Raw genomic sequence first — 25449 nt, 5'->3', positions numbered from 1 at the left:
CAGTTTTGAGAAGTGAGGCGTTTGCCTATTCACTCAGACAGGTTCCACAAGAAACCAGAAATCTTGCCATTTGTGTCCAGTTTAACGCTATTTAGAAGACATCTACAAACGTGTCAGCGCACACGGAAACTCTTTGATTTAAGTTCAAGTACTCCATGATACGATAGAAGACTGTTCATATTTGAGTTATTGCATTTCATTAATACAAGTGATCGAAAATGGGCGCTCGAAGAAACCATTCTGGGGGGGGGGGGGGGCTCATATCCCTGATTGCTATATTACGTATGGTATTTTTTATTTGTATTTAGAAAATCTTAAGAAATTTAATACATTTTCGTGAGCCAGAGGAGGGGGGTACTCGGGTCCCACCCTGGCCCCCTCTTCGGGCGCCTATGATGCACAGTAACTGAATTCGATCAGAGGGTAGGCGAGGACGAATTAGGAAAGTTTAGATGGTGAAATTGTTGAGTAATATATCATTCGAAAGATCTTTGTGTCACTATTTTGCTTTTACGAGATGGCGAATAAGCAAATTTGATAAATAAAAGTAGTAAGAATAATGAAAATACCGAAACCAATATTGCGTTAATTTAAAGGGATGATATTTTGAGCTAATAAAATCCGATTAGGGATAGGCGAAGAAAGCTTAGTAATGGTAAATAGCAAAGAGAATCAAGTAGAAGATGGTTTGAAAGCTTCTTCTTAGACAAACAGTTTAGATTTTCAAACTATGATGTGCATAAATATGAGGAGTCGTATAGAATGACTGTGCCCTCCATTTATCTGTGGAGAGGTATCAGAGCAAACACTGTAAGAAATAGGCCTTTTTTAGTATCATCCGAAGTACAGCCGTATTCCATTGGTTTTGATCTCTTTTACGTTGGCGAAACAAAAACGACCTATTTTTAGCTTTGGGAAGAGCGAAATATCCGATGGTGCTGAACTGTTTTTAAGGCTGTCAAATTGTCTGAATCAGATATTGCCTAGTTTGCACATGAACTTGATGTTTGCGCGTTCCTCGAACTTCTGAAATTACACCAACTGATCACTACACATTCCTCCATTTAGATACACTATTCGTACGCTGCCTGTTCATACTTGCTAAATCCATAATTAGAAACCTGAGGATTGTATTGTACAAGATTCATTGTGATCACATCACAAACGCCAGAACTACAACAGGATTCCGGGAACTTTTTGACTGCTCGTCGTATATAGGCTCATTGCTAGGTTCCATCTCAGACTTTATTCCTCTGTTGCATCCACAAGTTTAAGAGGAGGAGGAGAAAAAAAAAAAAAAAAAGACATTTTAGTATGAACCTTAGTTTTCTTATTCTTCAACGGAAACCGTAAGTATTAAAACTATTACAAGTTGTTGTTTCATATTTGGTTCCTATATAATAACAAAATTGTAACTGAAATGGATTCAGCATCCGAAGGACAGGCTCAATCTCTGACTTATCCATCTATTGCGATCGCAAATTATAAATCTGGCTACTTCCGGTTGCAGTATTGAATTTGCATAATTTGGAAGTTTCATCTGTAAAATGATGAAACTCACTTCTTGACGTAACTACGATATCTTCAGGTGGTTCCGATTCAAAATTAAGATCTGTAGATTAATTTCTGAAATCGACTTGTACGTTAGTTTCGATAGAGATCACATATTTCCAGTTTCAGTTTTGAGAGCAGTTAAATTTCACAATTTCGACCCCTGTCGTTCCAACTGGGCTTGAGTAGACGAATGTCGTGAGTACAAGGTTTTAAGTAATCGGTTTGTGTTTATGTTTTGACCAACCTGAAATCGAGTTCATAAGGAACAGGACAGAGAGCGTTTCATTTTTAAAATAAATTTCAAAGATGATGTTCGAAAGGATCGTGAAAGCCTAACTCTTACAATTTCTAAACATTTTTAAGTGATTTTGTATTTTATTATCGACAATGAGTTATTTTGTAGTCTTTCAGATATTGGTAATGGTTGGTATTTAGCCTTCCAAGGGTCTGTGTTAAGAAAATCCATGAATAGGATACCTCGAATTTTGCTTTGCGTGACCCCGCGTAGCGTAGCCGCTAACGCTGTCGCCTTCGGTGCGAGCGGTCCCGGGTTCGATTCTTGGTAGGGGCACTCGGTCGAAAAATGTAAAACGCTTTCTCGGGCCAGCCATCTTGAATGAGGTTCACTGGGTTTTCCTCATTCACACCAGACAAATGCCGGGGTGGTACCTAACTTATAGGTCTCAAGCTGCTTCCTTCCTTCCCCAATTCTTTTATCCTCCCCTTTCCCCGGATAGTGTGCTCGCGAATGACGTCATCCCTCATACGTGACGGGCTAACATGGCCATAGATGCCGAAAGCACAGAAATCTTAATCCTAAATCGAATTTTGCTTTGCATCTTCAGCACAGTGTATCTCAGTATTTAATTCTGTTTTCTTATATTAAATTAATATTTTTGTGTAAGACTTCATAATTTTTGTAGCAAATATCATTATTATTTGTTAGCGGTATTTCTTTTTTCAGCGCATTCTGTATGAATCTGCATTTTTCCTATTTGAAATATGCAGGGAAAATACGAGTGCCAAAGTAACACAGAGTTCTTTTCACTGGTTCACATGTGTGATCTGGTGACTTTCCCCTCTGTAACAGAGAGTGTCTTGTTGATTTCATAAGTGGTCACAAGTATAGTATTGAAATGTTTACTTGTTCAATCATACCTCATACATACATACATACATACATACATACATACATAATAACACATGGAATTGCAATCAGGGGAATTAGGGGGTCATACGTTGAGACTTGTGAAACCTGGGTCTTCTCAGTGGTGTGCAGGGAGCTGAATCTTGCCACATGTAGTGTTCCGGCAGTCACCCCCTCTACCCAAGACTACCACGGTGTTCTGCAACTCCACATAGCCATTCGAATTGAGCCTGAGTCTCTATTGAATGGTGTGGTGGCATCACATTACCCTCATTTAGAGATGTAACCAGACACCATCACTTTTTGGGTAAATTGAGTGTGCATGACACGAATAACGTGCGATGGATTGTAGGCAAGCCATCTGTTGTTCTGGGGTCGTGTACCTGATTCTGATAAACTTACTGTTTTACCATCACAGAAGAACCACAGTGTTTTTTGGTTCAACGGCAAGTCTTATTTTGTTAAGAAGCTTCTCTATCTTGAGCAGGCGGTTTGCTCGAGTTTTTCTGAGGAGTTTTCCTTTACGCTTCTTGTAGGAGTGATGGTAGATGTCCTCACGCACAGCCAGGTTCATGCAGACACTACAATACCTATTTCCTGTCGTAGAGCTCGTTGCGGCAATCGTAACATCGTCTGTGAAGAATTAAATGAACGAGAATTTCTCTTGCTAGAAAATAATCTATATACTAAAATGCTAGGTTTATATGTTTGTTGTCAAGAAAAGTTTATATGTTTGTGGCCAATTGTTTTCAAAATGAATATCGGAAACCACAAGCTCTAGAAAGATGCCGTTTTCGCTGATCGATTGCAAATTTTGTGTAGATTGTCCAATTCTAATTATTTTTTTTTATTTTTTTTTCTGGCCGCTATTTCTTTATTATAAAGGTAACCAAGAAAGTTGTGTCGCTTTTTGTGGAGGTTTGTGTTCGATTGGCCCTCACACCTTGAGTTGAATGCGAATCAAGATAAGGCGAAGGTCAGTTGTTGATGTGGGTACATTTCACATACTATCTGGTTGTGGCAGTTCAGTTATATCGTGAACTTGCGTAAGGACACAGTGAACATGAGACCTTCACAAGAGCGTCATAAAGTCGTATATGCTGTACGAGTTCAAGCAGGGGTCAAACGCCGCTGTAGCTAAACATTTGGTGAGGGTGTCGTGACTATGCGGATAGAGCAGCGGTAGTTTAACAAGTTTAAGGACGATGACGAAACACTTGAAGATACAACACGTGCCAGAAGACCAACACATGTACAAAATAAAGATCTTCAGGCAGCAATTGAGGTGAATAGTGTCCAGACATGTGAGGAACTGAGACTACAATTCAGTGTGAGTGGAGAAACCATTCGGCAGCACCTCCATCAACTTCGGAAGCACTACAAGTTGGGTCGATGAGTCCTACATGATTTGACTCAAGGCGAGCAGACACCTGTTTCTTTGCTGTCTCGTCTGAAGAAGGAGCCGTTTCTGGACAGGGTGTTGACATGTGATGAGAAGTGGGTCCTGTACGAAGCTCCACGGCGCCGTCATCATTGGTTAGCATCCCATAAACCGGTTCGAGAACAGCCGAAACCTGCACTGCATCAGAAGAAGGTCCTTCTGTGTGTTTGGTCGACTGCTCGCGGCATCGTGCATCGGGAACTGCTACCAGCTGGTCAGAGCATCAATGCAAATGTGTATTATTAGCAGTTGAGCCGTATTCAAGAAAAACTCAAAACCCTGGGGCCAGCACTTGTGAACCGCAAAGGATTCCTCCTGTTACAGGACAACGCTAAGCCCCACGCGGCTAGGATGGCCCGGACACCATTCTACGCGTTGGATGGGAAACACTATTGCATCCGCAATACTCCCCGGATATTGCACTGTTCGAGTATCACCAGTTCCATTCCTTGGACAATCACCTTAGAGGACACCAGTTCAAATCGCAAGTAGAGGTGCAAAATGCACTTGATACCTTGTCCGCTTCATGGCCCACCAAGTTCTACCGCGATGGAATCCATGACCTTTCAGAACGTTGGCAGAAGGTCGTCGATGCTGATGGAGACTATTTTCGATCTTCCAGGTACGTCTTAGGTGACATATCAATGTTCGAAGGTGGTGGGTGAAAAAGCGACAGAACTTTCTTGGTAACCTTTATACATTTTTAGGGGTACTCTGGAAGTATTGAAATTTTGAAAAGTAAAGCATCATATCCTATGAGTTATAGATTCCAACACCACACATTTGTATACGGGGTTAGTATATCTCTCCGACGTTTATTTCATGGCCAAATGATAATGAAAAGCAAAGGATAACCATTTCTCCAATCTAAGATGAATCTTTATTTTTTGGAGTGTTTTGCCCAATGAACACCATATATCCCTGACATTATAATTAATTGTATATGTAATGTATGTGCTTATTACATATTGCATACAAGAAGAAAGAAAACTCTGATCGTACATGATTTAGAAACTCCAACCGGAAGTAGGCTCAATCTTGCAAATGGTGCGAGATATTGTAAAAATACTCGAAAAAAAATCTCCCCTTTATGGTATCCCTTGCCGATTTTTGTCAGGACGTTTTTCACTTGTGTGTGTAAAGGGACATGTACAGATGTGAGGAATGACAAGGAGATTCGTGCTCATATGTGAATGATGCGCTGTGTAGAATGTGCAGGTTCAGCTTAGTAGTATTAATATAAATAAAAGATAAATGGACTTTGTTTGATAAGAAAGATAAAGAAATTATTGCTCGTTGGAACATTGGTGTTTTTATAATAAATAAAGGATAATTGGATGGGTTTCGCGAGCGTCACAGTATAGTTTCCTGTCTACTGGAAAGCGAGAACATTTTGAATGCAGATGAAAGTGAATCCCTGTATTGACAACTGCCAATCAGTCCAGGAGTCTCTTTTATAAAAGGTTAGCTTTTGCGAGAGAAAAGGAAATTGAAAAAACGCGTTATGATGCATCTCTGTTGTAAATGAAATGGAGAAAAGCCAAAGCAGTTTGAGTTTTTATTTGAAAAGCAGCTTATTTAGTGTTTTAAAGTGGAACAATATTTGAGTGCTTGTCCTACCAATATTCTGGTATTCTAAATTCTAAGACAGAGCGGTTGAAGAAAATCAACCTGCTGGTGAAACATTAAGTTACAATTCTTTCTTCAGAATTTTGCAAGTGGATGCAGCCTTTTTAGACCATTACTTAGACTGTGAAACTTCATTGTGCGAAGCCACTGCTCGAAGCTCTCGTAAAGGCAGCAGAAAACAGTTGTCAGTGCAGTGCGGTGGCTTAGTGAGCCTTCGAAAGAAAAAAAAATGCCGTCGTCGAGGAACGAGAAACGAAAAAAAAACTTATATAAAATACGAAGGCTAACGTGTGGAAAAATAATTCCTAAGACGTTATTGAATGTGTTCTCATATGGGAGAACTTACCAAATCTTGAAATTGGTAATTGAATCAGGCAAGTAGAACAGTTATGAAAAAATATGTTATTTAAGGGGAAAGAACAAGCTTGGATTTTTTCCAAGAATCAGGAAATAATTGAAATTATCCACCAAGAAAAGAAAAAGAAAAAAAGAAATGGTTTCTCTCCCTCTGTGGTCAGTCATTTCATAAAAGAAAAAGTAAGGGGGGGGGGGTAAGTCGAGATTAAATTTTTAACCAAATCAGGCAGAAATTTTGAAAAATTAGTGTCTGATTTCAAAAATTACTGTAAAGATCCGCTTTCTTCATGAAGAGTTTATTTGGCCACATGTTCTTGCTAACAATTTTGTATTAGGATGATGATAAGAAGCATCCATACAAGAGTCAGGAAACACTACAGAACAGGATGTAACAACTTCTTCTTTATCTAGGTATTTGCAGGAGTTACACCACAAAATAACGGATGTAAAGGGTTACAGCGAGGCTTTTTACTGACAGAATTGTTTTCGAATCATTCTATATCACGACTAAAAATCCTACCTTAAATCTGAACAGAGGGCTTGAGAAAAAACGAAAGTAATAGTAGTACACTGAAACTTCTAAATAATAGATACCAGTGGAACATGATTTTTTTGTCCGTAAATAAGGAATGTCCGTTTCAAGAAGGTTACACAAATTTAAATTACTCTCAGCTCATGTGGTAGTTGTATGGAGTATTCAAAATATTAATTATATACTAAATGTAGATATAGGTTAATATCGAAACACTATATACAGTATTCCAATAACTGGGAGAAATGAGCAAAGAATATCCCTCTGTAAAGAAACAAAAGCAATCGCTGGATGATTTATTTATATGGTCATGTACTGCAAAATATAATACTCGTGCAAGTTTTTTTATTTCCGTCTTAGGTACAAGTCAGGGTGTCCATAATATCTTGGGTCAATTTATACAGGTGATAGAAGGATCCAATGTACGTATTTTGAGATACGAAACCGGAGGTCGAAAATTGTTAGTTCAAGCGCCACGCCATCTTGTAGTTATATCAATTTGTGGGACGTTTCAACAACAAATGTGTTTATCAATTGATGTAACCAGGTTTATTGTGCATAACGCTACATCTAAATATTTAAGGTTTAGCACAAATAAATTACCGCTGAACTGTACGTACCAAAAACTCGCAGAAACTGCACAAAGTGACGACTATCAACCTCGAAGCCCATAGCACGACGCCCAAGGAAATTTTGCCTTACTTGCTCAAATATCCCTGGCGTCTCTTGCATAGTCAAGCAGGCAGTTTGGACTCTTGCAAGCAAGTCCTCCTAGGATTCTACTGGCGATTCATACACCAAGGACTTAATGTGTCCTCATAGTTAAAAGTCGAGAGGATTGAGATCCTGCGAGTGCGCTGGTCACCGGATGGGACCTTGTCTTTTAATCCAACGATTAGAGAAGGTTGTATCCAAATAGTGGCGAACATCCACATTGAAATCGACAGGTGCGCCGTCATGTTGCACCCACATTCTCTCGCGGACATCTAGAGGTAAAGTCTCCAATATTTCGGGCAGTACATCACGAAGGGAGGTCCTTCGTGTATGCATCACCAGTAGAATCCTAAGAGGACTTGTTTGCAAGAGTCCTAGCTGCCTGCGTGATTGTACAATAGACGCCGGGAATATTTGAACGAGTGAGGCAGATTTTCCTTAGGCGTTGTGCTACGTGCATCGAAATTGATGGTCGTCACTTTGTACAGTTACTGTGAGATTTGGTACGTACAGTGCAGCAGTAGTTTGTTTGCACTAGACCTTACATACTCAGATGTAGCGCTATGCACAATAAAGCAGCTTATATCAGTTGATAAACACATTTGTTATTGAAACGTCGTACTTGTTCCCACAAATTGCTGTAAGTTCAACATTGCGTGGCGCTTGAATTTTCGAGCTTCGGTTTCTTATCTCAAAATGCGTATCATCTGTATGCCCCTCTATCATCTGTATAAATTTGACCTAAGAGGTTGTGGGCACTTTGTGCATATATCTTGGAGAAAAGTCTGCAGTCTGCAATAGTTGCCTTCAAACTTGTATACACCAGTTTTGATCGAAGTTTGCTTGTTACTGCTGGATGAATTGAAGATTTATTTGTAGAGTGCAGACAGAAAATATTTTCTGTAGTAAATACGTAGGAGCTGAGAATCATTCCTGTTCGTTGTGAAGAGGTTCCGTAGCTGAGTGTGTTCCTTTTCATAATAATACAAATAGTTTTGCCGGGATTAAATCGTCTGTCCGTATTATCGAGGTGTCCGTTGAGAGAGGTCTCACTGTATTACACAAGCAAAGCATTTACAAAGACGCATTTCTAAATCGGACAATGTACCACGAAACCATAGATACCGATCTTAGAGGAATTTCGTAGAATTTCTTTCTTTCTTTTGTCGTTCCAGTGCTCAGTTTTATTAACCCTTCAGGCCTTGAATTAAATACCCATCAGCTGCTGCGAGAGGCGGTAATTTTAAATCACCAAAACAACAATTTTCGCATAATGTCACAAAATTGAACATATCTCTAAAACCATTTGCTCAATTACAATGAAATTTTCAGATCTTGTTAACGAAACTTACACTACTCAATCATGTGTAATAATGACATGTATACTATAATGACAAAATGAAGACTTACATGTTGCGCTTACAAAGGACTCCTTCTGTGTTATGGTCTTGTTAGTTTAGAAGTCAAACTGTGTATGGTACAGTTTGGGAAACCAACAGATGACAGCACATTGCAGTCTGCTCTTGAGTAGCATGCGTTTTAGTTCATGTGGGGAAACAACAGATGGCAGAATATACATAATTTCGTTAGTACTACACGGGATATGCCTGTGCGTCGAACCGGCTTGAAGGGTTAATACAGCCCCTTCTTCTCAATCACCTTTGTTTTGTGGAAGGAAACGTCACATATTTCTTCAATAAGCAATGTGATCGTGTGCTGAATAACATCGTGACCGTGCTTTTTCGTGAGGTTCCCTTACTTTCTCATTTCAGCAATTTTTTCATTGTCATTTTGTGCATTTTGCATATGTGTTCTTCAGCCTACGAGGCATAGTCGTCAAACTCGTTATTTCACTTTTTATTACGTATCTGTTTGTAGAGGAAATAATATTAATTTGTACAACTAATTTCAGATGCATTCCATCCACTCTCATCAGCGCCAGATGGCGTGATGAAACGAAGAAATTCTGCGTCGAACGAGCTACCTCTTCCAGCAAAGAAACGACGGTGATATTGGGCAATGGACGCCATTGGATGCTCCTCGGATCTCTGTGCCACCCAGTAATCGAAGCTGTTCCAGGGAGAAGGAGTGGTTGTCAGGCCAAGAGTCCTCAAATGAAATGAACTTCGTAGTTTTGTGTTTTCAAGGTTTCAGGTTATTTTTGTAGTTCTTCATTTTTCCAAAAAAAGAGAATTTTTAAAAAACAACATAGATTTAAGATTACAAAAACCATGTTAAAGTGGCCTCTGTTGGATGAGGCTACTGACGTGAGTGGAATTTCTTGTATTGGAAGCTACTGTTTTGGTGTAGCTTTGCATCTTGTTCTACTGTTCTTTTGTGCGTGAAGCATTTCTTAGTGTTGTTTATAGTGTTTCCAAAAAAAAGTGAGATTATTTCTGATAAAAAGAAAAGATAAAATATTTTATTAGTTGAAGACTGTTCTTCAATGTTAGTACCTCATATAATGCTTAAAAATATCAGCAACTATGAGTAAGGACTTTTGTATATAAATATGTAACATTTGTAATACTTCCAAAATATATTTAAAAAGAATGTGGACGATGCATGTTTTATTTTTATGTGATCTTGAGAGGAGTAAGTTTTGGGATAAGGAGTCAGTAATATGTAGATGATAATTCTGTTCCTATTAGGTACCAAAGGAAGTTCTGATGGATTTTGATTGTATAAAGTGATACGGGATATAAGTGGCGCAGCCCTTAACGACAGAACAGAAATCGCGTGTTGTACAATACCGGTAGTATTTTGAAACGAAATCGCCCATTACCGTGCAGAGAATCTTCAGAAAGGAGTATAAGTGTTCATATGCTTCGGATAAAACTGCAATCAAAAACTTTGTGAAGCAATTCCGTGCAAGGGAAACGTGACAGGAAAGAAAAAAGCCAGTTTGCTAACCTACAGACGACTACAGAAGGTCGTTTCACGTCCATGGTAAACGAAGTTTGAACTCACCTCACCTTAAGAAAAACGATGACGCTCCAGCGATTGTGTTCCATTTCATACCCCTGTCTTGCAGCAATAGCCTTGAAGCGGAGTTCCCATTGCAGGAGATTGCGTTGAGGAACACTTCGGTCCAAATGATCTAATTTCTCCTGACAAAGACCCTCAGTTCTGCGGGCACCTCTGCTTCCCAAAACCGGTTCCCACAACGGAAACCCGCAAAAATCCATCGGAGAGGCATCGAGGGATTTAACAGGGTGAATACCCGTTTCACGTGCCATCCGATCTATGTATGCCTGCGTAGACTTTGCATGTCTTGTCCTTGTGGATAACAACACGAGACGTGTCACTGCCATACTGAGAAGGCAAATCATCTGTAGAGTAACTCCAAAATGATGTTCTGGTAATAGGCAGCATTGATTTTGCCTTTTAGTCCACTCTGCGCAATGGAAGTTTACCATTATAGCAGTAACCACAAACAACCATGAACCCACATGGAAAACTTACAGCACATTCACGTACCTAGTCAGATCGATATCGTGGACGATAGTGCTTTTTTTGTCACATCCCGACAGATACACCCATGCTTCATCCAGTGACACTACATATTTCCAGTGGTCACCAGCCGGAGGGCGTCCGAAGAGCTTTCGGCTGTTGGTCTTTCTCTCCTGGCCATGGAAAGCATTCAGCTTATGAACTTGAGCTTGTACCTCTGCACGAGTTTTAAACCTTGGCCTATAATGCGATCACCAAAAAATGTCCCTAACATTTGCTGTAAAGGCCCTTCTCTTTCTACGAGAACTCCACGGTTACCAGCAGTAGGTGAGTAATTGTTTTATTGCCAGTTTTTGCATTAAAAAAAATCAATTACGAGTTATAAATTACGTACAAATTCTCATTGCTTATCATTAATTAACCTAAAACGCACCTGTTGCAGTAATTTTACAACAGTGGTTTACAGGAGCCGCGTTTCTGTCAAAAAAAAAAAAAAAAAAAAAGACTTGCATTAAAAAGCCTTTTTACATGGTAACACTGCATCAAGTTTGTCACATTTTCGCACCAATAGAAAAAAATGTTGATGCATACTGTACGTATACCACATATACACAGAGCTTCACCCGGAGGAAACCAATTTTCTGCAACTGAATATTGATTTTCGTTATTTTGTACGTTTTTTATTTTACACTTTTGGTACTTCCTTTCGCTACTACACAAACGTCATAAATTCCATCATCGGTCATGGTATCTCGAAAATATCTACATAGAACACGTTTACATTTGTTTCAAGTCTCAGGTCTTTATCGTTCTTAGTTCAAAAGATACACGAATCAAACTTTGGGTTACGCAACTTTACGGACACACTATACAACCGATGTCGGAAAGGGCACAGATGTATCTCTCCCAGAAAACTCGGATTTTCGGTGCTATGTAACCACTCACGTACACACGATCTGTCGTCTTTGCAAGTGAACACATAACACTTCCGCACTACCAGCTCTGGTTGCTCTCTGCTGTAAATACGTGTTGCCGATTAGTCACCTTATTTGATTAGTAAGTTTATTCTCCTCTATTTGATTGGAGTAAATTTATCTAATACATTCTGGTTGAATTCTGGTATTCCCATTATCAGGTCTTTTTCGATGGAAAGCATAACCAATGCTGAAAACCTTTCTTGGAGCATTAAATTCCTTGAAAGTGTCAATTCTTTTCGATGTGGAAAAACGCTCTCCTTTTGCTGACGTCATAGGTAAAGTTAATATTAATTTCAGAAGCTTTGTAGATTCATTAAATAATTGTTCCAGATTAGTGCGAACAGTTCATTCTAGCAAATCCAGTCTCTGATAGTGATCCTAATTCCTCTTCAGTGTACTGTGAAGACAGTTCGTTACGGAGATTAGTGTTACAAAAAAATGTAAATTGAATACTCTTTATTCACAGTTTATATAGGAAAATTTAAAACAAATTGTGTAAATATATAAGGCAAACAACATTGCTGCCATAAGATGCCCTGTGAATTTAAACATTTTTTTTTTCTTTCTTTCGAACACCCTTCTGAATTGCCCTTTGCTTGTTTTGTCTAAGCCTTAAATGCAAGTTCTTCCTCAGCGGAGAGCTGGGCAAATTGCTTTTAAAAAAATTACAGAAGTCATGGTATAGAATTCATTCAGAATTTGTAGGTTATTTACTAAATTAGAGCACACACACAACTCAAGTGAATCTAATAAATAAAAATCAAAACTGATTCAGAAAGAAACAGCTGATACAAAAGAGGTATCTATATGAATCGCGAATGTCACATATACACGAACACACACACGTGCGTAAAAGGAAAACTACATTCCAAATCATCCGTCTTGGTTGTAAGTAATGTACGATGAACACAATATACTTCCAGCGAGAGAAAACAACGCTTATCAACGTGATACGTTCTGGAAAGCAAACTTTGAAACACGCCAGATTTAGGATTATCATGTAACAGAAGCCAAATGTCAAAGATCGTCAAACAGCATTGCCAGTTCTACATCCAGAAATGTTTGGTAGGAGGGTTCCAGAGTATTTGAAGGGGTCCCATACGTCTATATAATATCGAACTTGTCTTATTCAGCATCCGAAAAGACGATAATTAATTATTATCACCTATATTTTTAGAAAAAATGATAGACCGATTATTTTTATAAGAAAAGAGTACAAATGAGCATAAAATCAAATCTTTAGCCTACATCAATCATTTCTCTGTTAAACAAGTATGATTTGTCAAAAAAGTTACAAATGTTAGTCGAGTTAAGTTTTGGGAGGTCCGGTCCCGGTGGACTCCCCTCGTGGCTGCGCCCCTGAGCGTTGCTAACTAGTCCCAAATTTAATGTGGCATTTTCTATCATACATTTTTATGTGGAAATTTTCAAGAGTATAAAATACATTTGTTTTATAAAACAAATATGTATATACTAAAATACTATTCACAGAGTGGGGATTCTATATATTGACTTATTATGTGGTTCACAAATTACTGTACAAGAAACCTTCATTATCTATATTAGCTAAGAATTAATTTGTAAATGCGTGTTTACTTTCATTTGATTTCTAGTCTATTACATATTTTGTTTCGTAGATTGTAATTTTGCGATCACTTTTTTTAATTGTCATTATATTGGTTTGCTTCAGTATAGTCCCGTAATTCAAAAATATGAATGCATAAAAGTAAATTCCATTTGTAATTGGTAGTGAAATAAATTCAGAAATCTTATTTAGCGCGAAAAACCTTCTCGTTCACTGGAAACCGTGCTGCGTTGTTGCAGAAGCACTGCAATGACCAAGAGTCTTCATCTTCTGAGATAGGAGAAAGGAGACTTAACATTCGCTCCAATTTCCGTGCTGTAGAAATCTGGTCGTTGTATGTCCGTTGCAACGCAATATAAATTAGAGACTCTCTAACGGATTGTTTTTCGCTTTTTTAAAACGAATTAATGGATTTTACAGTTATAGAAGTAAAAAAAACACACACACACATATATATATATATATATGTATTATTTAAAGTATATGGGAATATTAGAAAGTATTTCTTTCCTGTTCTTTACTACTACTGGTAATAATATTTTTTCTTGAAATACTTTGGTCGTTGCGCAACGCTGCAACATTAACACTAGCCGCCACTGCTATGAACGTGAAACAACCTTCTATGGAGCCTGTCGATTGGGAACAAGGGATCTGATGACTGTCATGCATATGTGCTCTCCATGCCTTAGGGCATATAATAATAATGACCAGATGTTTTTAGAACTTAATAGTTATGCAACCAGTTAGCAAGAATATGGCTCACTGATGATTAAAAGAGTTCGATTATGCACGGAGCGTTCAGAGATGTGTAATAGGGTCGCATGTATGAAATAAGCGGTTTTCCTTTTGTATTTAAATAAGTGTGTATTTCTCGAGTCATATATATAGTTACGCTACGCATTTCAATTGTCAGTTGTCTTTTTTTCTTCAAACTCAACAGCAATGAAGACTAAAGAAATAAATATTCTACCTTAAAATTTCAATTTTTTCTATTTACTGTAAGCTTACAACTACTACAAAAGTGTGGCCATGTAAAAATGAACGCAAATTATTTTGTTTACAAAAAATTATTGCTTTTTATGAATAATGTTCAACAACTCTTCAATCTGAGATTGTTGTCTGTGAGTATGTTCAGAGATCGTGCGAAGGTTCTCCATGATAGACTGCATTTGAGTTCTCATCTTCTGTTGCCAGAGCTTAGCTGTCTGCGAAGAAACTTCTACACCATTTGAATCCTCTTCAATTCTTGACCTGTTGTCCATCTGGCAAGATATAAGAAAAAGAGGATAAACATATTTATAAAGAAAGAACTATAGAATAGTACGACGATTAAAATTGTCTTAGGCCGGGGTTTTAAAATCAAGAAATATTGGTTGAATGCCGGATTGCCAACTGTGCAGATTTTGTTCCATGTTCTGCCTTTGCCACTTTTTCAGCCAGAATAATTCTCAGAAAATTTTGACATGAAAATCCCTAAGTTTGACAACAGATAAAAGACACAAATCACTTTATAATCAATATCTGTTGTTTCTGATCTTATCAAAAGAAAAAAGTGAATATACAAAAAATGAAAAGATTTCTATTTGAAATACCAAATCTTAAAGTTGTGGAATTTTGTACTGTCGGTTCCAGTGAGGAATTCAGTAGTAAAACTTTTTTTCTCTTTCTTAAATCATAAAACGTTTCAAAACATGAAAAACATCTGCATGGCTTCAGTGGAAATTGAGCTAAAACTAGATGTCTCGTATGAACTTCTAAGATTTGAGTGAAATCAAAAGGTACTGTTGCAAACGGCAAGGAGTGGAATCAGTTCTATATTGAAACGAGATTAATGAACAAATGGATTTTCTCTACTATATGCATCGGTACAGTGTGTGTTAAGGTTTATTATTATCACGTACTAAATATATTCCGACTTTTGTACTTTGCAGTTTGGCAACCCTAACTGAACGAGGTGTAAGTTTTGCTCTCCTAGACAACAATTATTTGCACATCGCTATTGTCCTCCCAGTTTAACTTATGTGTATAAGAATTACTACAAACGTCACGGCAATTTTTCTCTTTTTTAAACAAATATGGGAACAAGGCTAGAAATTCTGAAATATGCAAATAGAGCGTTAAACGTTACATGTACGGAGTATGTTACACACACACACACACAAAATATATATTCCCATCTTGATATAGCACGGGAAGAATTAATACAACGAATTGTGCGTTTCATACGTGTTTTACCTCGATTTACAACATTACAAACCATTACAATTACAATTATGCACAAACCCAGAAACACACACACACATATACACACACCAGTGACATTCGAATTGGTCTCCAGTGATGAATTTTTTTGGGGCAGAGCATATGAGCCAGAACTAAAACGCAAGTCAGCGGAATGGTATCATCCAGCCTCTCCACGCAGGTAGAAATTTCGACCTCATGTCAAAAGTGAAGGGGTCGTTGCGTGAATTTCACTTTCGAATACGTGAAGACATTGACACAGCAGTGAGCCGTAAAATCAGATTTCGCCATGGGTAGTAGGCGCCTTCCATATCATTGACTGCCGGTTGTGTATCGTTTGGGAGACTACTTCGAAGAACCCTACGACGTCATTGGTATGTGTTTCGAGGCTTTACGTTTAATTATTATAATTGTACTTATAATGTTGTAATTCGATATATAAAATGTACGAAACGAACGATTTTTCCCGTGCTATATCCTGATGGGAATATATGTGTTCATCCAATTTCCTGCATGTAATGTTTACATATGTACTAACCTTCCATTTGCATATTTCAGAATTTCTTGCTTCATTCAGTTCCCAAGACAAACACCGTGTACGTGGGTCTTCTCGGGGTTCTCCCGTTTCCTCCCACTTTCTTCATTCCACCATTTCATTCATTTCTAATCATCACTGTCTCCTTTAGCCTAGCCGGCATAACTGTGGAACGTAAAACTTAAAAATTTCATTTTCAGTTCCCAAGGCTTTTCGCGGTTGCCCTCGTATGCCTCGATTTAACGTACCTCGAAACAACGAACTTCGTATTTAACAACAAAATTTGACCAATGTAGCATATGTAGTTTGGAGGCAAAAACTCTGGAACAAAATCTTCGACCAGAGGTTTAGAACTCATGGATTCGGATGTGATTATAATAAATTAGTGGTTCGTATACGGATCAGTGCGAGCATCAATGCTCGTTTGAATTGGAATTGCGCTACATTCATGATTCGTGCGCACGCGCAGCTTTTAAGCGTCGTTTGCGATCAGTTTTGATTTGAGGAAAATTCCTTGGCTTACTGAAAATTTTAGGCAGTTTAGGTCTTTCACTATTGAGGAACAGCATTCAACTGAAAAGTAACTGAAGCTTGAGGTGTTTTTAAAAACCTCTGTAATACGCAATTGTACGAAGTTCTTGTTAATTATAAGGTATATGCATTACAATTTTACATTTACGTTATACAATATAATTTCAAGTGTGACATCCTATTTTAAATATTTTCGTAACATAATTCACGATTTAACGGGACACCCTTTCGCCCCAATTAGTTCATTGAGTGATGGGGTTACTGTACTATACACCTATAAAGGTAGAAGATTTTATACCCACTAAAACTTTGAAGAAAATGTTGAATTCAGGTATACCCTACTACAAAAAGATCAAACCTCGTATATGACGGTTTCCGTCACATACTATTAGTTCAGCAGAATACATGGGACATGGCAATATATACTCTATGAATTGAATAAACATTTCGTTTACTTAAATCGGATGTATAGCTTTCTCACACTTCAAAAAAAGATATTTGCAATGTTAACAGATAAGTTTTTTCGTCCGCAAGCGTAGATAACTGAAATTCAGAACCAGGTAATGAAATGTAACAAGGTGAAATGCAAAATTGTTTTAGTTGAATTAAGTTTTACTTATTGAGATCTTTAACAGCGAATATGTGTTGATGTTAAAATGGTAAAATATCTCCCCCCCGAGTAGAAAATGAGCCCTAGCGGGCATAACCGTGGGACGTAAAACTTTTGCAAGGTTAATCTTTGATGCATGGTTTACTGGTTCACGTTCACATTCAATGAACATCTGGTGGTCATCTTAAAAAAGAAGCAACATTTCATAGTTATGCCTTGTACGCTAAAGGAGACGGTGATTATGAGAATGAATGGAACGATTGAAGGAAGGAAGTTCGAAGAAACGGGAGGACCCCTCACACGGTGTTTGTCCACCACAAAGCTTACTAGACACGAACTGGGATCGAACTAGTGCCCCCAAGCACCAGTAGTGAGCTCTCTACCACTGCGCTCCCCCTTCCCCCCAGGCGAAAATGTGTCACAATGACTAAAGCATTCACCTCTCTTGTGAATGCTCTGGTTCGATCCTAGTTGATATTGGTTAATTGCGGGCAGTTTAATATTCTCCGTTCGTCCACTCTCTTAATTTCATCATCATTTATTTGAACTTTCGACAGGGCAGATCCACAAATCATTAAAAAAATCATTTAAAAACGAAGACTATGATAGTGTTTCATATGAAGATTAATTTCTGGTGACAGGAAGTGTGCGTCAACTATTCAAAATAGATACAAGAATATTGCTTGAAGCCTACCTTACGATCTGGAGTGACGACGTCATTCATATCTCCTTCTCCGCTTTGGTGTTTGTCCCAGGAGTCGTGATCTAGTGATGGTTCGTTGTCCCTGTGAAATAATAGCAGCAACTTATAAACGAAATGAGATATCTTTTATATTAAAGTTTACATAATTTCTTCCGTGAGTAAAACAAGCACGTACAAACATATGCATGTATTATATCGTAGTTTAAAATATTGGCAACCGATCGAGATGTTCTGAAATGAAACAGTTGATATGGGTATTCTACTTGAAAACACGATCTCTCATCAATAATGATACGAAATTAGTTTTACGTAAATTATAAACTACCTGGTAAAGATTGCAAATATTTCGAAAATGCTGGTTAGTGCTCAGTGGCGTATTTAGCGGGGGTTTCCGGGCTTAAGCCCCCCCGAAATCTTACTTACTATAGTAAAGTATATGGAATATCTTGCAGAATTTTCACATTTTCAGGTAAAGCCCCCCCGAAAGGTAGCAAAGCCCTCCCCGAAACAAAATCGTAAATACGCCACTGTAGTGCTATACTATTTACGGTACTGTTTCTTTTTTCAATATTACAACTCTTAACGTAGACATGTTAATTAATGTAATCAGGGAAAGTTGGGATCTATTAAAGTACTAACATAAATTTTAAACATTTTTAAATATATAAAATCAAAACCAAAATCAGAGGAATAGAATAAAAATGTTGGATAAAGAAAAAAAATGTTTGAAAGAGTAATTATTAGTTCACTTACTCATTGACTTAAAAATCTGAAGATAACCGCTATTGGATCTTTTCCTGTCCCAAATAAATCTAGTTACGGTTATTTTACAAATTGCCTCCCGAACATGCTGCTCTATATTCTTCTTCTACTTTCTTGTCTGACCAAAGAGTTCCTACTTGTACCCCTACTCTTACTTCAATACAGGATTTGTACTCACCCTATCTTGAATATTACGTTCTTTTATTTGTATCGTGTTTGCTCACTTGTCTTAAATGTCCCCCATTTATTCCTCTATTTTTACAGCATACATTAGTTTCTGTTTTTTCTTTTTATTTTATTTTATTTTATTTTTTTTTTTTGACTGCAAACCCTTTCTTTTCGAAAATTCTTTGCATTTATTTTTTTGTGAATTAACTGTCACATCAATTTAACACGATAGTAGAACTATGCTATTATAACCTTTTAATTGTTTTCGATGTTATACGTGATGCAAGGGTGCCCATCAAGGGGGGACAAGGTGGGGCGCTTACCTCCCCTTAGAGTAAAATGTACTTCGAAAGATCGAAAACCCAATAGATTTTTTAGAATAATTACAGCAAAATTTGAAACTATATTTGAAATGTCGCTTATACTTACCCCCCTCTGGAAACCACAACATGGGCGCCCTTGCTGTGGTGCAACGTTTCGTACGAAAGTAGCATAAGATACTTTCCATTAACCACCATACGACCGCACCATTAACCATCTTTTTTATTTTCTTATTTTAAAACAAACTGTGCCTAAGTATTTAAACTAATACATCTCCACTACGTTGTTTTTATTGATTGCAAATAAAACTACTTACCATATTTCAGTATCTTCTTCTATATCCAAAAATTTGCATATTTCTTCTAACCTAGAAAAGAAATTATTTTAAAAAATGAAACTTTAAACTTTGAAGTTTTAAGGAGATAGAGTTTTAAAAAAGCGTTATCTGCGCTTTAATTTCATTTGTTATATAAATCAAATATGGAGAATAGAGACTATTTTTTTGTATTAAACTGTTTTATGTATTGCTTTTCAACATACATTACTGTTTCTGAAAATTGGAATGCCAAGAAAGGCACGCGTGGAAAATGAAAGGACCCCGCTCAGAGGTTATGGAAATCCTGTTTCCGTTAAATTGGCTGGTATTGCAGTGTGTTGTGTATTTTGTTTCCCTGATGGGCTCCAAGCCCGAAAACTCCACGTTTCTGAGTTATCGGCTGATTATTATCGTTACTTAAAGGCACGTGTTCCCTCGTAAACTGAAAATAAATAATTAGGTCTACATTTTATCTGTGAAGTGTGAACTAGTCTCAGTAGGGTATACTAGGGTGTTTGGGATCGCTAATTCCGAATCCGAGACCGGTTAACTTTCATCACGTCAGGTTCAAGATCATTTGAAGGTCAAATAGAGAGAGAACGTTGCAAAAATCTGAGCAAAGAGCACTTTTTATTTTATTTTATTTTATTTTATTTTATTTTTTATTTTTTTTAGTCTCTGGATTCGATTATGTCATTTTCTTGATCCGACAAGGTTATTTCGAGGCCATTGCAGGGTCAAACTTGAAAAACCACCGGAAAAGACTGGAAAAAATCATAGATAGTTTTTGGGTAGCTGATTCAGAATCCAAGATCAGTGTTAATCGAATCAGTGATATTGTCCATTTAGTTTTCCAGTCAGTAATTTGTAGTGTCATCTTCTCCAATAAAGACTTTCCTGCATCTCTTATCTCATCATTTTCGAACTTCAACATCCAGTATTTCACCTTTATTTCCATCGTTGTTCACATTACGATTATCACCATCTTGTACGTTTCCAGTAGAGCTCGACTAGGGTATTTAATATGTTATTAATGTCGAGCCCATCCTGAAAACCATGGGGCACTGGCCAGGCCCGTAGCCAGCCCAAAAATGTAAGAGGGGTCGGCTGAAGTTAGGGGGGCCCGATCAAACCATATGATAGTTCATCACCATATTATAGTTCTTTTGCAAGCCTACTGTAAAAATTTAAGGGGGCCAGCAAAATTTATGGGGGGCAGCCCCCTAGACCCCCCTGGATACGAGCCTGGCACTGGCTACATGTGCACAACAACCTAATGTCCTAGCACGGACTTACAATTACAATAATGCCCTAATATCGGACCATCTACTTCCTTGGCCGATATCTCGTTATCATTCACTGCAAAGCGTATCCAAAGCTGATAGCGAGTAGCGTTTCTAAAGCATGAAAATATGCTAAAACGTCACTATCCTGGATCAAACTTATTTCTATCTAATTCAAAAAGATCAGTTTTCATGGTCTAAATAAAGTTTTCTTCAGCTACCCTAATACCCTATCTATGATTTTTTCCCGGCTTTCCTATGGTTTTTAAGTAAGACCTTGAAATGACCCTGCAATGACCTTGAAATGACCTTATCGAGTCAAGAAAATGAAATAATTGTATCCAGGGACCCTAAAAAAATGTACTTTTTGTTCAGATTTTTGCAACGTTCCCTTTTGATTTGATCTTTAATTGACCTTTGAACCTGACGTGATGGAGTTAACAGACCTCGGATTCCTATTCAGCGATCCCAAAATCCCTAGTACATCCTAGTGAAACTAGTTCATACTTCATAGATAAAATGTCCATCTGATTAGTATTTTAAGTTTACGAGGGAGCTCGTGCCTTTAAGTGACGATAATAATCAGCCGATATCTCAGAAACGTGAGGTTTTTGTTCTTGGTGCCCATTGAGACTTTTCATCAGGGAACAAAAATACATAAAGATATTGCAATACCAGCCCATTTGACGGAAACCGGATTTCCATAAGCTCTGAGCGGGGTCCTTTACACAACAGATTCATTACATGATTCTACAGAAATTATTGTAATTTTTTGACTGTATGCAGGGGTGGATCCAGGACGAACTTCTGGGGGGGTTGTAATAGTCCTATTTAGAGTTACTTTTAAGAGCTCCAAACTCTGAGATGGGTTTTATTTATATATATATAAAATAAGAAAGTTTCCTCTTCTGGGGGGCTATCGCCCCCATAGATCCGCCACTGACTGTATGGGACTTATGCAGAGTTCGGTTTGACATATGATTAGTGTCATACTAAAAGGCTGACTACTGCAGGAAACACATATTAGTCGAACTCTTTAGTATAACACTGATCACGCGTCAGAACGACTTTACATAAGACCCTGTATTTCTAACAGTGACAAATTCTATATGGTGTGAAACCTAATCATATTGCTGCAGTTCTAACATTTATACGTGGTGACATCGAATCAAATGGGTGTTGGATGTCTTCCTGGTGAATCACGGGTCACGTTGCTTATATGCAACTCCACAAGGCATCGACTGTCTACTGGAAGATATTGACAAAGATGTCGATGCTTCTTCAACCATAATCTTCACATGTTCGATGGGCGACATGTCAAACAATCGTGCCAGTCAGGGAAGCAACGATACAAGTCGTTTCTGGAAGAAGGTTGGTATATTTCAGGATACCAGGATATTGCCGGGCATTGATCTGTTGAAATATGGCGTGTGCACCCTAACAGCACAAGATGTGCTAGGCATGTGCCATTTAGGTGTTCCAGCTACTTTTTAGGTACTCGACACTTGGCACATTGATATTCATGGGCTTAGTATGTACTTCAGCTACCCACAATATTAGGTACTTGTTACACCTAATTGATATTTGCAACTACGTACCACAAATATAGCATTTATATACCTGGCTCAGTTTCGCACTCTGACAGTCATTTGTTTTTATGTCATCACTTCGGACATATATCTGTCATGTTCTAGGTACGTCCTTTAGGTACACATTGTTTCAGATATCCTAACAGCACAAGATGTGCTAGGCATTCGCCATTTAGGTGTTCTAAATTCATCTCCCACATTTGATGCATTTGTTGCTTCTTTTTCTAAGCGATTGTGTACTGGAAGCAATAAACGCATCAACTTTATTAGATGACAACTGTCCCCGATCATTTGAAAGTGAATATGGAAGAACCATGAAATAAAGTTAATAGATACTCGTCAATTTGTTATAAAATTACATGGCGAGCAGATTTTATTGATCCCAAACAGTTATAGCAGGGGTGCCCACAAAGGGAGGCTATGACGCAAACTGCGTCATTGAAATATTTGAGGGGGTTAAAAATCTATATAAATATGTTTGAGGGGGTGTAAAAAGTAATCAAAAAAATTTCATGGAAGAACACCTACGGATAGACAATTGAGGGGGGTGCGTCATGGAGATGAGGGGGTGGGCACTGGTTATAGTCGAATATATGCGGTTAAAGGAGCACTCTGATTAGCCGAATGCAAAAGACATCACTAATTTATCCCTCTACAAGCGACGTTCTCTTGATCGCATCTGTGGCCAAGTCGGAAGAGCACGCGAATAGTAATCCAGAGGTTGGTGGTTCGCGTCCACCCTAGGATAGCTTAATTTTTTTTACTTGTTTAAAGCGTTGTTTAGACTCACCTTAATGTAAAAACAATACGCATATAGGCGACTTACCATATTTTGGAGTAGTAATTTTGTGGTTCATTGACTCTTACGACATGGGGAACATACTAGGCACGTTCCCCAGGTACATATCAAGCATGCGCCTAGGGGTGGACTTAGACTGTGACTATAACTTGCCATCCATGTGATAAGGCACATACTGAATACTTTCCCATGTACCTGAGGGAACATGATAGACATATACCTGCTATGTAGTTGTGCTGTTAGGGGCAGTCGTCTGAACGAGGAGTGAGCCCGGCCCCTCACTGGAGACGTTGTTCTTAATGCGTAGCAGCCGAAATTAATAGTGCCACACACCATCACTCCTGCCATTCATCCGCACCACAATAGCGTCTAACGCGTAGGGCAGATTAAAACGAATGCCACTGAATGAAACAGTGTTGTTTAAGTTGAACATGGTAACATACCTAATGCATACGAAAGGGAAACTTGAATGAAATAAATAAATAACCAAGAGTAACGCCTTTGACGTTCCACCTGCCAATACGAGTAAAATAAATAATTAAGAGTAACCCCTTCGGCATTGCCCTTGTCAATACGAGCGACAGAAATAACGAAAGTAACGTTTTCGGCGTTGCTTCGTTAATAGTAGTAGAATAAATATAAAGAGTAACGCCTGAGACGTTGTCCCTGTCAAAATGAGAGAAAAAAAATAAAGAAAGAAGAGCCACGCTTGTAAATTCCCGTCCAGATGACATGTCTCTTTTTGCTTAAACATAGGCTTAAATGTTATCGGGGTCGTCACAAAACAATGGTCCCGAGTACTAGGTTGAACACTAACATTGGCCATTTTGGACATGTTATTTTTCACCTACCTTCCCTGACAGTGGGAACAAAACTTGGACTCGAACGGCTTTAGGAGTTTAACTATTCATCTCAGCGATCCAGTAAACTATGGGTTTGAAACTAATATCCGTTGTTTTCGATTATTTATACAAATTTCTTTCTCCCATTAGAACGGGATTAAAAGAAACACTGAGACATATATTTTTTCTTAATAAAGAGTTGATATACCAAAATCATCTTCCAAACTTCACGGATTCAATTTTTATGCGTGAGATACAAAGTTTTTTTTCATAAATTTTCACTCTCCCACCAATCCCACTCACTCGAGCCAAAAATTGAAGAAACGGCTTCGTATGCAATTAGATCTGGTGAAGATATATCTCTGTACAGAATGTGATGTCTCTAGGTGACCTATTTCTATGCGAAAAGTTCATGATAGATACAGACACTATTTTATTATTATTATTGTCATTATTATTATTAAACATTTGTCGCCCTATATAACTTCTTTCTACTATTTTTTTAAAGAATAAGTCTAGAAATGGAATGCGACTTCTACACCTATATTTATTTCAATTTCAGTAAGTGTTCCTGATTCTATGTTCTTTGACGTCCTCCTTGTTTCCCTGTTGTGCGCAACAATATTCTAGCGACATACAGTTCAGTGACTCAGTTAATATAGTTTGGATACAAACGCTTTATTTAGCGTTTTATAGTATGCATACTTTTTCTCTGGACGTACTGTACACACATACACATTTGCAGACGGGCGTGCAATTCTACATTTTTTTTTTTTTAAAACCACCTACACCATTTCCATGAGTAGGGAAGACTTCCGGGAGATAGAAATTACCATAAAACGCAGTAATCCAAGAAAGGACCCCTTATTCCACTCCGAATCTAGATGTTATAGTCATGGAACTTCGGAATATCTTAAACGATCCACGGAATCCTAGGATCGTGATACGCTCTAAAGTTGCGGAACGAAGGAGAACGGGGAGCAGATCATATATCCCTCTATGAGATGGTGCAAATTGTCATCTGAACTTGGGATCGGCAATGTTCTGAACGAGCCTTCACATTCCCCCAAACCTGGGAGTTTCCGAAGTATTTAAGGCGTTTAAAATAGTGAGTAGCGTCCAGGTCAGTGGCTCTGGGGACAATTTGCATGTCTATAAGTATCGCTTGCGACGGAATATAAGCGGCAATATTAGCTTCCTTAGACATTCAGAGGTTGAAACGTGGAACTCCCTGACCATAGACCACCCCTGCTCCCCACAATCCTCGTATACTGTGTCACAGATGACAGATGTCTGATTCGAGCTTCGTGGGTTCTGTCATAATTCTGAATGATATGAGCAGCTATCTCACTGAATCTAC

General features: G+C 38.1%; 2 protein-coding genes across 2 annotated transcripts in view; one reads left to right on the top strand and one right to left on the bottom strand.

The window, feature by feature from the left end:
- Nucleotides 1–9933, top strand: part of LOC145666967 (uncharacterized) — a 42843-nt gene extending 32910 nt beyond the window's left edge. The window contains exon 7 of the mRNA XM_081734608.1: nt 9287–9933. Within this exon, the coding sequence (XP_081590734.1) occupies nt 9287–9384 (98 nt within the window). The 3' untranslated portion in view covers nt 9385–9933. The remainder of the gene's footprint in view (nt 1–9286) is intronic.
- Nucleotides 9934–11949: 2016 nt separating this feature from the next.
- LOC145666968 (transient receptor potential cation channel subfamily M member-like 2) overlaps nt 11950–25449 on the bottom strand; it is a 73089-nt gene continuing 59589 nt past the window's right edge. Inside the window, exons 11-13 of the mRNA XM_081734609.1 lie at nt 19577–19627; nt 18001–18091; nt 11950–14651 (exon numbers count right to left, since the gene is read on the bottom strand). Coding sequence (XP_081590735.1) covers nt 14457–14651; nt 18001–18091; nt 19577–19627 — 337 coding nt within the window. The 3' untranslated portion in view covers nt 11950–14456. The remainder of the gene's footprint in view (nt 14652–18000; nt 18092–19576; nt 19628–25449) is intronic.

This window comes from Thermobia domestica, chromosome 12, assembly GCF_964235325.1.
Source record: "Thermobia domestica chromosome 12, izTheDome1.hap1.1, whole genome shotgun sequence".
In the NCBI taxonomy this organism is placed as follows: Eukaryota; Metazoa; Arthropoda; class Insecta; order Zygentoma; family Lepismatidae; genus Thermobia; species Thermobia domestica.
This window is presented reverse-complemented; position numbering and strand designations above follow the sequence as displayed.